Source organism: Eretmochelys imbricata, chromosome 3 (assembly GCF_965152235.1).
Source record: "Eretmochelys imbricata isolate rEreImb1 chromosome 3, rEreImb1.hap1, whole genome shotgun sequence".
In the NCBI taxonomy this organism is placed as follows: Eukaryota; Metazoa; Chordata; order Testudines; family Cheloniidae; genus Eretmochelys; species Eretmochelys imbricata.
In genome coordinates this window covers 65,372,078-65,385,342 of record NC_135574.1, presented here as the reverse complement: position 1 = coordinate 65,385,342, position 13,265 = coordinate 65,372,078, and the positions used below count along the sequence as shown (strand labels likewise).

Below are 13,265 nucleotides of genomic sequence, written 5' to 3'. Positions count from 1 at the left end.
GGAAAAGAAAAACAAGCTTTCCTGCTTTTTTCAGGTCCCAAACGATTTCTCAATTTGGAATGAATTAGTACAAAGGAAGAAAATAGTCTTTCTATACCAACAGACGAAGCTACTGCTGTTAAAAGTGAGATTATCACTTCAACAGTCTCTGAATCCAAGTGCTTAAGTGACTTCCACCAATTCACTGGTGTGACTTTATTTAAAATATCAGCAAGCATATATTTCTTGAATGGTTCACCCTTAGCTCTGAAGTTTATTCTAGTTGGCACTATGGAGGGATGATTGCTGGATGTCCATGTCCTAGCCAACTCCTTCAGCAGTTAAGTCTTGACCCTAGTATTGAGAATATTTGCAAGAAAATGAGCTGGAGATAGTGCTTGTCCCATTCGTTTTTTTAATGCTTGTAATTTAACTCTGTCATTGAAAGGAACCGAGTGAGATCTTAAAAAGAGAAATATGCAAATTTAAACTTCAGCAATAAAACAGCTATTTCCCTGCATTTTGTTCAAGGTTACAGAAATAGGCTTCAGGGTACTCAGCATGTGTTCAACATGGCTCTTAAGTCCAATGTTGAACTTTGGCTGTGGCAGGGCCATCTATTTTTTTTCATGATTTTGTTCACACTGTCATCAGATTAGGCCAGTTCTTGATACAGTGCTCAAAACAGTCCACTCCAGAGTTCCATTGCATGTCTGGTGGGAGAGTTAGCTTGGTTCCTCCCACTTTTTTCAGAGCAGCTGCTGTAAAGTGGTTGTTACGGAAGTATTTTGCAATTTCAACAACAGTGATGTCTGGCTAGGAGGTTCATCAAATGAACACTGCAACAGTATGTTAACTTGGGACTCTCTTCTAAATTTGGTTTCATCTTGGATCCATTTGCAGCATTGTCTGTGACCAAGCTGCGTACTAGACAATTGATTTTTTTCAGTTATAGCTGTTACTGCTGCTACTTGTAAGTATTCAAGTAAATGTGTGTGCATTTCTTGATGTATCAATTGTTTCTGTAAGGAAGACATTCCCTTCATCTGTCACACAAGCACATATAACAGGATCATTGTGGACATTGTTCCACCCATCAAGAATCAGATTAACAATTTTACCCTCTAAACCTTTTGCACGCTGCTCAATTTCTCTTTCATACACTTTATCCAGCAATTTGCCTGCAACATCTGCTTTGTTGGATGGACTGTATCCTGGTCTGAATGACTGAACCATGTTAATGAAGTGTGGGTTCTCAGTCATACCGAAAGGAGCATTTGTTGCATAAACAATCTGGGCAATTTTTTCATCAATTACCTCTTTTTGTAATCTGCTGGTTCTTTTCACAAACATATCTATGGTTGGTTCTGGATGACGGAGTTTTTTTCTTTTTGCTGCAGGTGACATACATTATGTGACTGAAACACTATCCTTGGCAGATAACTGAAACTATAGAAAATTATGGTGATCTTGAAGGTGAATAGTCTTCAGAATCCTACATTTAAAATGCTAGTACCATAGAGTAACAACTATATATTTTTTTGCTCCAACATGAGAATTCAGGGGTCTTCCAGAAGGAAGACAGGCAGTCCTTAAGAAAGGTATGAAATAAAAAAAAAAGTTTACCAACCTGAAGATCCTGCATGTTTCTTTTATCCTCTTCAATGCAGCTTCCTCCTGACAAGAACACTTCTCATGATGTTGTTTCATGCGGGCAACCAGGCCTTGCATTTCTTCGTTGCACTGTTTTGCATTTTGCACACATGCCTGTCTTACCCACAGGTAGAGGAACTTCATTAAAATATTCCCAAATGGGGTCTTTTTTACGGCCTGCTGCCATTATACGTTTTCCCTTCTAGTGAGAGAATGGTATGGTAGATCTCAAATCAATGGAGGCTACACTCAGAAAGACCTCAAGACTTCTGGAATATGCTGCTCAAAGTTTCACTTTTGTTTCTACTGCCTGTCCCTCCCTTCTCACATTTATCTCCAGACTTCTTCTCCTTGTCCAGAGCTATTCCTCCCCCCCCAACCATCTTCTGTACATTTTAACTTTTTGAAACTTTGCACTTTTAGAGAAAGGTAAGGGATTGACTCCGTGTACACAAATTTGCAGAGGGATAATAGGGTTGAGGTTTGTTATTTCTCACCTCTATTTATTTTATTTATTTAAAAACATTTTTGCTGTCAATAAGCATATTATCTCTGGAGACTCAAATCCACAGTTTGAGAACTTCAAAACAAAGCATCTCTGGTGATATCTTCTAGATTGAGCACTGAGTCACATTGGGTAGGAAAAAAGATTAATCTAAATAATCTATACAGAAGCCCTTGGAACCCTATAAGATTGGGTCCATAATCCATGAACTATTGGAACTCCTTTACAAAACTTTTTTTAAACATTACATGAATATACTGTCTACTATAGAACTAGAATTTATAATCTCTATTCTATGATGAGACATTGTAGCTCAAAGATGTATCTTAATTGACTTTTTTCCCTCAAAAAGCATTTTATTGAAAAAATCCAATTTAAATTTGAGTATTTGCCCCAGGTTGGGGGGCTGTCTGAAATATGAAAGCAAGGACTGGCCTGTCTCCCAAGATCTGATGGGTCGTCCTTCAGGATAGGTAGTAGATCCTTGATGAGTTGGAGGGGTTTTAGTTGGGGGCTAGTGGTGTTCTGTTATTTTCTTTGTTGGGCCTGTCCTGTAGTAGGTGACTTCTGGGAACTCTTCTGGCTCTGTCAATCTTTCTTCACTTCAGCAGGTGGGTATTGTAGTTGTAAATGCTTGAGAGAGATCTTGTAGGTGTTCACCTCTGTCTGAGGTGTTGGAGCAAATGGGGTTGTATTGTAGAGCTTGGCTGTTGACAATGGATCGTGTGGTTTGGTCTGGGTGAAAGCTGGAGGCATGTAGGTAGGAATACCAGTCAGTAGCTTTCTAGTATAGGGTGGTGTTTGTGACCATCACTTATTAGCACCGTAGTGTCCAGGAAGTGGATCTCTTGTGTGGACTGATCCAGGCTGAAGTTGATGGTGGGATGGAAATTGTTGAAATCATGGTGGATTTCCTCAAGGGCTTCTTTTCCATGGGTCCAGATGATGATGTCATCAATATAGCGCAAGTAGAGTAGGGGCGTTAGGGGGCGAGAGCTGAGGAAGCGTTGTTCTAAGTCAACCATAAAAAGCTTGGCATACTGTGGGGTCATCCGGGTACCCATAGCACTGCCGCTGATTTGAAGGTGTACATTGTCCCCAAATGTGAAATAGTTATGGGTGAGTCACAAAGTTCAGCCATCACTCTCACAGATCTTGGGCGACAGGCCAGCCCTTGCTTACAGACAGCCCCTCAACCTGAAGCAAATACCCACAAGCAACCATACACCCACAACAGAACCACTAACCCAGGAACCTATCCTTGCAACGAAGCCCGTTGCCAGTTGTGTCCACATATCTATTCAGAGGACACCATCGTAGGGCCTAATCACATCAGCCACAATATCAGAGGCTCGTTCACCTGCACATCTACCAATGTGATATATGCCATCAAGTGCCAGCAATACCCCTCTGCCATGTACATTGGCCAAACTGGACAGTCTCTATGTAAAAGAATAAATGGACACAAATCAGACGTCAAGAATTGGAACATCCAAAAACCAGTTGGAGAACACTTGAATCTCTCTGGTCACTCGATCACAGACCTAAAAGTGGCAATACTTCAACAAAAAACTTCAAAAACAGACTCTAATGAGAGACTGCTGAAATGGAATCAATTTTGCAAACTGGATACAATTAACTTAGGCTTGAGTAGAGACTGGGAGTGGATGGGTCATTACACAAAGTAAAACTATTTCCCCTTGTTTATTTTCTCCCCCTCCCACCCACCCACTGTTCCTCAGACATTCTTGTTAACTGCTGGAAATGGCCCACCTTGATTATCACTGCAAAAGGTCCCTCCCCGCCGCGCTCCTGCTGGTAATAGCTCATCTTAAGTGATCACTCTTGTTACAATGTGTATGATAACACCCATTTTTTCATGTTCTGTGTGTATATAAATCTCCTCACTGTATTTTCCACTGAATGCATCCGATGAAGTGAGCTGTAGCTCACGAAAGCTTATGCTCAAATAAATTTGTTAGTCTCTAAGGTGCCACAAGTACTCCTTTTTCTTTTTGCGAATACAGACTAACACGGCTGCTACTCTGAAACCTGCCATTATTTTCTGGTGTTCCTTAATCGCTTACTGTTTCTTCATTTAATTGATTTTCTTCATCCTGTATTGAAACCAGGCATAACTTGCAGTTGAGCAGACCATATAGTCTTGAAGTCTTCATATGAAGATTAGAGATTTTTTTTTTGTGATGGTTCACTGCCACATCCCTAGGTAAGCTATGGCTAATTATCCTGACTCTCTTAATTTTCACCTTATTTCTGGTTTGAATTTATCCATCTTCAAGTTTCCAGTCATTGATCTTAACCCTTTTGCCCACTAGATTATATGATTCATATATCAGAAATCTCTTCCCCATGTAGATAATTCCAGACCCCAATAAGGCTGTCTTTCTGTCTTGATCATATTCTTCAGCTACTCCCAAATGGCAGGTTTCTTTTTATTCCCATGAGTGGTAACATTTTCTCTAGTATTGCCTCTTTAACAACGTACTTGCATTCGTGTACTTCAGGTAATTTCTTGTCCCAGGCTTAATTTCTTACTTATGTGCCTGCCTGTATTTAAACACTGAGACTTCATAAATTCAATTCAAAACTTAACCTTATTACTCTACTTGGCTTTGCCCTTTCAGCAGATGAAAGATGTTATGTAGGACAAACTGTAGAGTGTTGTTGAATCGGCTGAATGCTTCTGTCTTTCATTCCCCTCACTTGAAGGGAGTTTCAGATTAAAATGTACATACTGAGGAGTAAACACAAGAACTGGAAAATCTGACAGGCAAAAACAATTGCCTTTAGCCATCTTCCCTGTGTCATGGCATGTCATTGTCTTCAATTATTATTCTCTGGGTTACTTATATAGGCTTTTTTCCTAGGTGTTTACAAACTTACATGATGTCCATCTTTTACATGCTCTCTCTGCCCTCTGTCCTGCTGATACCTGTTGCACTGACTGCTGATGCCTTGCATTATGATTTGTGGGGATGAAGCGGATGAATCAGGTCCTGAATTGTTTTCCTTTTTCCCCCATCCCTCATGCTTTTCAGTTTCACTGCTGAGGTAGGGTTGGTTCTGAGTCGTAGACCTTGCATGTGGCACAGGCTACCAAGTGTTTGCTTGCTATACTTATGCTTAAGGATGGTCATAAGTGTGTTAGGCTGATGGAAAAATTAGTTGAATTGGGTAGTGTGTAAACAAAGCTGCTCCAGACTTTCTTTGCTTTTAGGGTTTTCACTAAGTGAATAAACTCCACCCTTAATGTATTACTATAGTGTCGTGAATAGACAAGTGTCAACCTGATTGAACAGCAAAAATACATCAAGTGGAAAGTATGTATTAGAGCTTTCTGAGAGCATAAACTACTGCCACACTACCTTGGTGTAATGTGTAGGAGTGGGTGAAATGGCAGCATCTTTGTGGAGGTTTTCCTGAGGCTAATTGGGCTGTAGCACTGATGTTGCCGTATTATCTAATTACTAGTGTGTATTTTGCCCTTTAGGCGCACCACTTTTAGCAAAGATCAATTAAAGAGGTGATACTAAAACACTACATTTTAATATACTGTAAATTTAGAAAGTATTTTAAGTCATTGTCCACTGAAAACCTCTTTTAAGCCTGGACGTAAAGATCTTCTTTGGGAGGTAACAGCAGGATGGGAGTATTTATCACACCATAAACCACTAGTTCCACACTTCCCAGTTCTTGCTTTCTTTGGAGGTGAAACAGTTGCAAACATGACCCACATGTTCTGGTAATAGCTGAGCTATAGGTTATTTTGGTTTCCCTCTCCTAGTGACCAGGTCTGGCTCCAGGCACCAGCGTTCCAAGCAGGTGCTTGGGATGGCAGTCGGAAAGGGGCGGCAGTGTTTCTGCAGCGGCGGCAATTCGACAGCAGCTTCTCCATTTTGCCATCTGCGGTGGCAGTTCGGCGGCGGCTTCTCCCTTTTGCCGTCCCGGGTGGCAATTCGGTGGCGACAGTTTTGGGTTCTTTTATTTTTGTTTTTGTTTTGTTTTTTCCACCGCTTGGGGCAGCAAAAACGGTAGAGCCAGCCCTGCTAGTGACTTATGAGCACGTTATTCATAAACCTTTATAGGCAAGTTTCTTGTGGTTTCATTTGCTTTTGGATACCATCTTCCAGATCACTCTTGTGTACTGTATTTCTTAGAAGACGGCTGTCAAGGCTGATTCCCCACTCTAGCAATTTGAGTGCAGGAGTCTAAAAGGATTCTTGCAAAGATTCTAAAAATTAATACTGGCCACTCCAAGCTTGTATTAAACTCCCAAGGTTACAGATTTTCTCTGACCTTGGGTGGTGGCAGCATCTACCTATCCAAGAACAAAAAATCCCTTTTGGAACCCAGGAAGGCACACTTGGGGTACTCTCAAGCCCTTTCACCACCCCCTCTGTGGAAGAGCTGAGAGAGAAAAACAAAGGAAATCAGCTGTTGCTCCCAGCTAATTCAACAACATGTGCACAAACCTCTTAAGACACACACAAACCCCAATTCTGTTTTTTTAAAAAAGATAATTTTATTAAAAACAAAAAGAAAATACATCTGAAACTTAGGCTATTGCTGGATTTTAAAAGAGCAAATATAATAAGCATCAAGAATGGTTGGGTTTTTTGTTTCAGGTCCAGCTTAATAGTTACAAGCAAAACAAAAGCATTTGGGGGTTAGCACAGAGGAGTCCACAAGCCTTACAGAAATAAGAGATAAACCTAATCGCATCTTCCTAGTTATTTCTTAATCTCCTACATATTTGGGGTTTCAAATGAGTAGTTTCTAGGTATGATTTGATTTTTTTCATACCTGGCACAAGCTCTTTTTACAGTATAGTTCCTCCCCTGTCCCTGATCTCCAGGAGAACAGCCCAGACAGACAAAAGGGGAGTTTTTTGTTTCAATTTTAAAAAGTTCTAGCCTTTCCATTGGCTCTTTTGGTCAGGTGCCCACTCCCTTCCTTTTACCTATAGGCTTTTTAACGCTTTCCAGGTAAAGCAGGTAAAGAACAGCTACTAACAGGGATTTTATAGCTGGCTGGCTGGGTGTCCAGAAAAGGTAGCTTACCCTCCCCTTCATTTAGCACAATCGTAAACCCTCCTCTGAATTTGGGTCCTAGGTTTCCTTTAACAAATCCATTTAAATATGGGGTAACGTTCAGGTTCAAACATCCTTAATGTTCATAATTCCAGTATCAACCAGGGAAGGCTGGTATAATCCAGGGCTCACAGTTGCTCTCAGATTACTGGGAAATTGGCCTTATGTGTTGTACTGACGTTCAAAAGTCTCTCACTTCCTGCAGTTGAGCCCTGGCACTTCTAGGCTTTCCACATCAGTTAGAAATGTAAAAAATTTGCTTGAGCCCCTGCACCTCTTTCATTACAATTAAACAATGCCTGTATTACATCAGGTACAGTAGTATATGTATTTATGAATATGTAAGTGTGCTCTTTAGTGGCTGTGCTAATGCCTCAAATGTCACTCTTGTGTAAATTAAAACTGTGTTCCATGCAGAACTAGATTCAATAGCAGTCTAAATTTTGGAATGTTGTGTTCTTTTAACACATACTGAAGGTCATTAGTACCGTATCACTTTAGAAATCAACTGCGATGTGACATAAATAGCCATGTCAGCTAATCAAACATAATTGGGGTTTAATGGATATGAAGACTGAACTACTCCAATCATTGATGCAATGTATTGGTGCTCCTTACAAATTGTGGGTGAGGAATAGCTGCAGGGTATAGGGTCTGATCCTGAGGTGCAGAGCACTAAAACTCTTATTACCCACACTGACACAGTTCTGAGAGAAGATGGGAGGATAAGTCTTCACTTCTGCTGTAAGGGTGGCAGGGTCCTGGACTATGGGTCAAAAAAGTCCTGGGCTCACACTGAGAGCAGTTAACATGTACAATGTTTGGATGCATCTCAAAGAAGAAATAAAACCAGGTATGTAAGGTTCTAAACAGTGGTGTTGCCATCTAAGGTAATAAATCAAAATCTCTTTAATGTTTCTAGTTCTGAAACTGCAAGTTTTTTGTGTACATGATAAACCTAAGTAATCATGATCTGTCAACTCTCGTATTCTGCTCTATCATCCCTTTTCTTGTCACTAGTTAGGACTAAACTTAGGCCCATTAAGATCTGCATGCTTGAACTCTTTAAGTGCTGTGTGGTTTTTCACTCACGCAGTGGACCTCTGCATGGGCACAAGTGTTGCTTCCAAATTCAAAGCAACTGACAGCACTGAATTTTTGGTCACATTACTTCAGTACAGGTCTTCCTGGTCCTGCTTCTGGTGTTCGAAGGTTTAGTTTCTTGGGCCTACTGACCCAATCAGACAAAGACTGCTGTTGTAACCATCGGCTGCATCCAAGGCAAGGTTCTGCTAATGCTGAGGGTATTTTTTAGAATTGACTATTTGCCCCATTTGTGTTCTTATTATGGCTGTAGTGCTAAACCTATTTCTGAGACTGGTTGGTTGAACTTTTTGTAATCTCCTTTTTTTTTTTTTTTTTTCCATTTAAGATTTCAAAACATTGTCAGATATCTGCCTTAATGCAACAGATGGATCTGGGGAGGGCTAGGTCTACCAGTAATGCCCTAGTGGAAAATAAACCTATCCCATCTCTTGTGGCTGGGAAGAGTTCTCTAATTCCTTGTACGTGTTCTCCTTGGACCAGACTAACTTTAGTATCTGTGTTTCTGGCTTTTTGGGTATCTGATATAGAATCCCACAACCATATTTTTTTCCTTCTCTTCCCCACACCCAGATATTTCTATATAGTGTGACAAAGTTCCTGCTGTACCTTGGTGGGTCTTACGCTTATTGGTGAATTTGCTCACCTTGGAGCTTCACGTTAGCCCTCAGATTGGCCGTTTTTTTCTGAATTCACAGTCCAGGTTGACTCTTCCTGTGTCTGACCAGGAGTTCGGAGGATTTGGGGGGAACCCGGGCCCGCCCTCTACTCTGGGTTCCAGCCCAGGGCCCTGTGGAATGCAGCTGTCTAGAGTGCCTCCTGGAACAGCTGTGCGACACCTACAACTCCCTGGGCTACTTCCCCATGACCTGCTCCCATCACCTTCTTTATCCTCACCATAGGACCTTCCTCCTGGTGTCTGATAATGCTTGTACATCTCAGTCCTCCAACAGTCTGCATTCTCACTCTCAGCTTCTAGTGCCTCTTGCTCCCAGCTCCTCACATGCACACCACAAACTGAAGTGAGCTCCTTTTTAAAACCCAGGTGCCCTGAATAGCCTGCCTTAATTGATTCTAGCAGCTTGTTGATTGGCTGCAGGTGTTCTAATCAGCCTGTCTTAATTGTCTCCAGAAGGTTCCTGATTGTTCTGGAACCTTCCCTGTTACCTTACCCAGGGAAAAGGGACCTACTTAGCCTGGGGCTAATATGTCTGCCTTCTATTACTCTCCTATAGCCATCTGGTCCAACCCTGTCACAGTAGTCTACTTCCCCCTCTTCTCTTCCCCCACCTCACTCCACCCCAAAGCCTCTGGGTTTTGAGGGTTTGCTTTGCACCCATAATTAACTCAATGTATGTACCTGCTGGTCAAAGCTTTCATAAGTTAGGAAACGGGCTTACAAAAAATTGAGATCCTTACCACTTTTGTTGCTGTCAAAAGCTATGGAGACACTGGAAGACATAACTGCAGCAGTGAACATTTTGAAGGATAGCTTTACAACAAGAACTAGAAACTCCTCTGTTGAAAATAAAAGTTAAATTCTTCAATAACAGATATCAAGATATCAAGCTTTCTCTGGCCTATGTAAGCAGAGTGCATGGGTTCACGTATGATTCTCAAGTGACATGGTATTACAGAGTGTATTACAGAGAAAGTGACCATTAAAATGTTGTTCTGACTGATACGCCTTTGGTATCCTGATGAGATCTGCAAAGGCATGCTGGCATGACTCTTAGGGTTGGGCTACACTGCAGTTGGACACCCATGGCTGGCCCGTGCTAGCTGACTCAGGCTCACAGGACTCGGGCTAATTGTGATGTAGACATTGTGGCTCAGGCGGGAGCCGGGAGCCTGGGCTCTGTCACTCTCCCGCCAGCCCGAGCCCGAACACCTACAATACAATTAAACAACCCCTTAGCTTGAGCCCTGTGTGCCCATATGCGCTGACTTTGTGGGTGCTCCAGGGCTGAAGCGCCCACAGGGAAAAATTAGTGGGTGCTCTGCCACCGGCAGCCAAGCTCCCCGCCCTGCCTCACCTCAGCACTTCCTCCTCAGCCTCCACCTCCTCCCCTGAGCATGCCGCATCCCCGCTCCTCCACCTACCTCCCAGCACTCGCTGTTGCCAAACGGCTCTAGCAAGCTCTGGGAGGGATGGGGGAGGAGTGGGAATGTGGCGCACTCAGGGGAAAAGGTGGGGCTGGGGCGGAGATTTGGGGAAGGAGTTGGAATAGGGGCAGGGACTTGGGGGGGAGTTGAGGCAGGGACTTTGGGGAAAGGATTGGAATGGGAGGGGCAGGGGTCAAGTCAGGGCGGGGCCAGGGGCAGAGGAGCGGGGGTCGAGCACCGAGTGGTACCAATAAAAGTCAGCACCTATGTGTAAGTCAGCTGGCATGGGCCAACTACAGGTTTTTACTTGCAGCGTAGACTTATTCTTAGAGCGTGTATTACTAGATAACCAACAATAGTTGGTCCTATCCTCTCACCTACTTCATATAAGACCAAAACGTGTCTTTAACTCCAAAGGAATTTTTGATAACGTCATATTGAATTGGTATAACTTCTTTGATAACCTTTTAAGAATAAATGTTGGGTTGGGATGGCCAGTACACTCTCTCACAGCCTTGAGGATAGATACTGTGATAAATGTCTTTGGACTCTTGTTTCAATATATTATCTGTTATCACAGTCTCATTGAAACTCTTACTCTAATCTAGTCTACCAGATGCTGTTTGTCTTTTCTGTACTTACTGTAACCGTTTTCCTCTTTTTTTTTAAATAGATTTGATCCAGGCAACCAATGAGACCAATGTTAATATTCCTCAAATGGCTGATACTCTTTTTGAGCGAGCAACAAATAGTAGCTGGGTGGTGGTTTTCAAAGCCTTAGTTACAACACATCATCTAATGGTTCATGGCAATGAGGTAAGCAAATGGAATTCTCTCATAAGACCGTGTTTACCCTGAAGAAATTCCTGGATAGGTCACTGAAAATTTAAAAGTACCTTTTTAAACTGTTTTGATCTCTGTGTTTCATGAAAACAAAGGACTACACTTGTCTGTTGCTATTTTCCAAACTTAAATTGAAGCTGGAGATATTAAGAGCAAGTACAGAACTAGCAATTCGGTTTTCCTTCCAGCAATTGTAATTGATCAACATAATAGATCAGGTAATCATTCATTCTTTAACTTCTGCCTCATCTTAATTAGAAACTAAAGTTAAAGTTACAAAGAATATTTAAGTTGTAACTTTCTAATATGCTTGTTTATGATCATAATGACTGAAGTTCAGGAAAAAAATACGTAGGGGGAAAAACCTCTAAATGTTGTGGAATCCTCACTTTTACATGCCTCCTGTGACTGGTTCTCTGATTTAGGTCTGTCTGACCTCTGTTAATGTGTTCTCTTTTTTTGCCTAAAAACTTGAATTTTATACTAACAAGGCATTACCCATTTCATTTTTATTTATTATATAGCCACAGCTCTTCAGACCATTGTCCTAGTGAATGTCTGCTATACAAATGATTATTCTTTCTCCACCGCATGCAAATTTAATAGCATTTCTCAGCTCATATTTTCCTAATCCTTGTTTGTGTTGACTTTAGATTAGTGGCTCTTTAAATATAAAACTTCCTTGAGCGAATTCAGCCTCTTTACCATTGTACTTTGCATGTGGAAAGAAGTAATTCCACTAGCTCCTTCCACTGTGTGTGCACACATGCATGCACCATGCACTTGTCTCTTGTGTAGCTGCATCACAATTCCTAGTCCAACTCCATTTGTCTGTCATTCCAGAATTTTTTTAGTTGGTTACTAATGTGCTTTCCCCATTTTTGCTGTCTTGCTGTAAATGAAGCACTCGGCATATAGGCAATGCCTAATACAATAGGACCCTGATCTCCTCAGGCAGGGCTTGCAGGTACTACTGTAATACAGATAATCAGTTTAATAGCGTTATTCTCTGTTCTGTCCTCTTGCAAACTAATAGATCTTGCTGCTCCTTAATTGTCTTCTACCTTTTGTAGAAGGAGGCCAGTTAGAGGAAGGGCAGGACAGTAGATTAGCCTAAGTCTCATTTTATGAATGCTATTAAAACTGTTAAGGAGAACAACCAAAGGCTCAAGCCAAAACATAGGTTCACTCCCTCCATGGTCCTGAATTTTGAGGAAGTTCTAATCTGGATCCAGGCTTTGTGGCTTTGACCATCTATATCCACTTGAGTCAGAGTGACTTGGGTCAGTTAGCAGGAGATCAGCTGAATCTTCCCTTTATAGGTACATCTGATCAACTCTGATTTTTACCTGCTTGCAGATCTGGACTGGAATGGAGAGGAAATTGACTTTCATTTTTGTGTCTTGCAGAGATTTATTCAGTATTTGGCATCTAGAAACACACTATTCAATCTCAGCAATTTTTTGGACAAAAGTGGATCACATGGTAAGAATGTGGTGGCCTGTCTGTATTAAACTTTAGCAGTAAGATACTGCTAATATCTCATAGGCCTTGCTAACCTATATTAGTAGAGAGACTCATTGAAAGGTATGAATTAGGGAGCATATGAAGCCAAAATGGGAATAATCCATTCTAAAATGTATTTCATTTGACAAACTTACATTTTCTTTACAGGTACAACACTTTGTAAACGTAATGAAGCTGTAAGGCTAAGTGAGACGGGGCACTATTCTAAAACTTCCCAGCTGGCCGGTCAGTTTCTGCAGAACTTAAAATTTTCATGGGGGAGAATAATTGAAGTTCCCATACCTCATGATTCAAAACAGAACCTTTCAAATGGGAATAAGGCAGGGTATCTTACCCTATTAATTTATCTCTTTATTATGACTGGATGTAATGGAAGTTAAAGATGAAAGTGGCAACTGGTTTTATTTATATATAAATATATATTTTATCCATGCTGG

General features: G+C 41.4%; 1 protein-coding gene across 25 annotated transcripts in view; it reads left to right on the top strand.

Moving 5' to 3' along the window:
- SNAP91 (synaptosome associated protein 91) overlaps positions 1–13,265 on the top strand; it is a 134,597-nt gene that overhangs the window by 29,485 nt on the left and 91,847 nt on the right. For all 25 annotated transcript variants that reach the window (XM_077811659.1, XM_077811658.1, XM_077811654.1 and 22 more), the window contains exons 2-3: positions 11,132–11,274; positions 12,711–12,786. In XM_077811659.1, the coding sequence (XP_077667785.1) occupies positions 11,132–11,274; positions 12,711–12,786 (219 nt within the window). The remainder of the gene's footprint in view (positions 1–11,131; positions 11,275–12,710; positions 12,787–13,265) is intronic.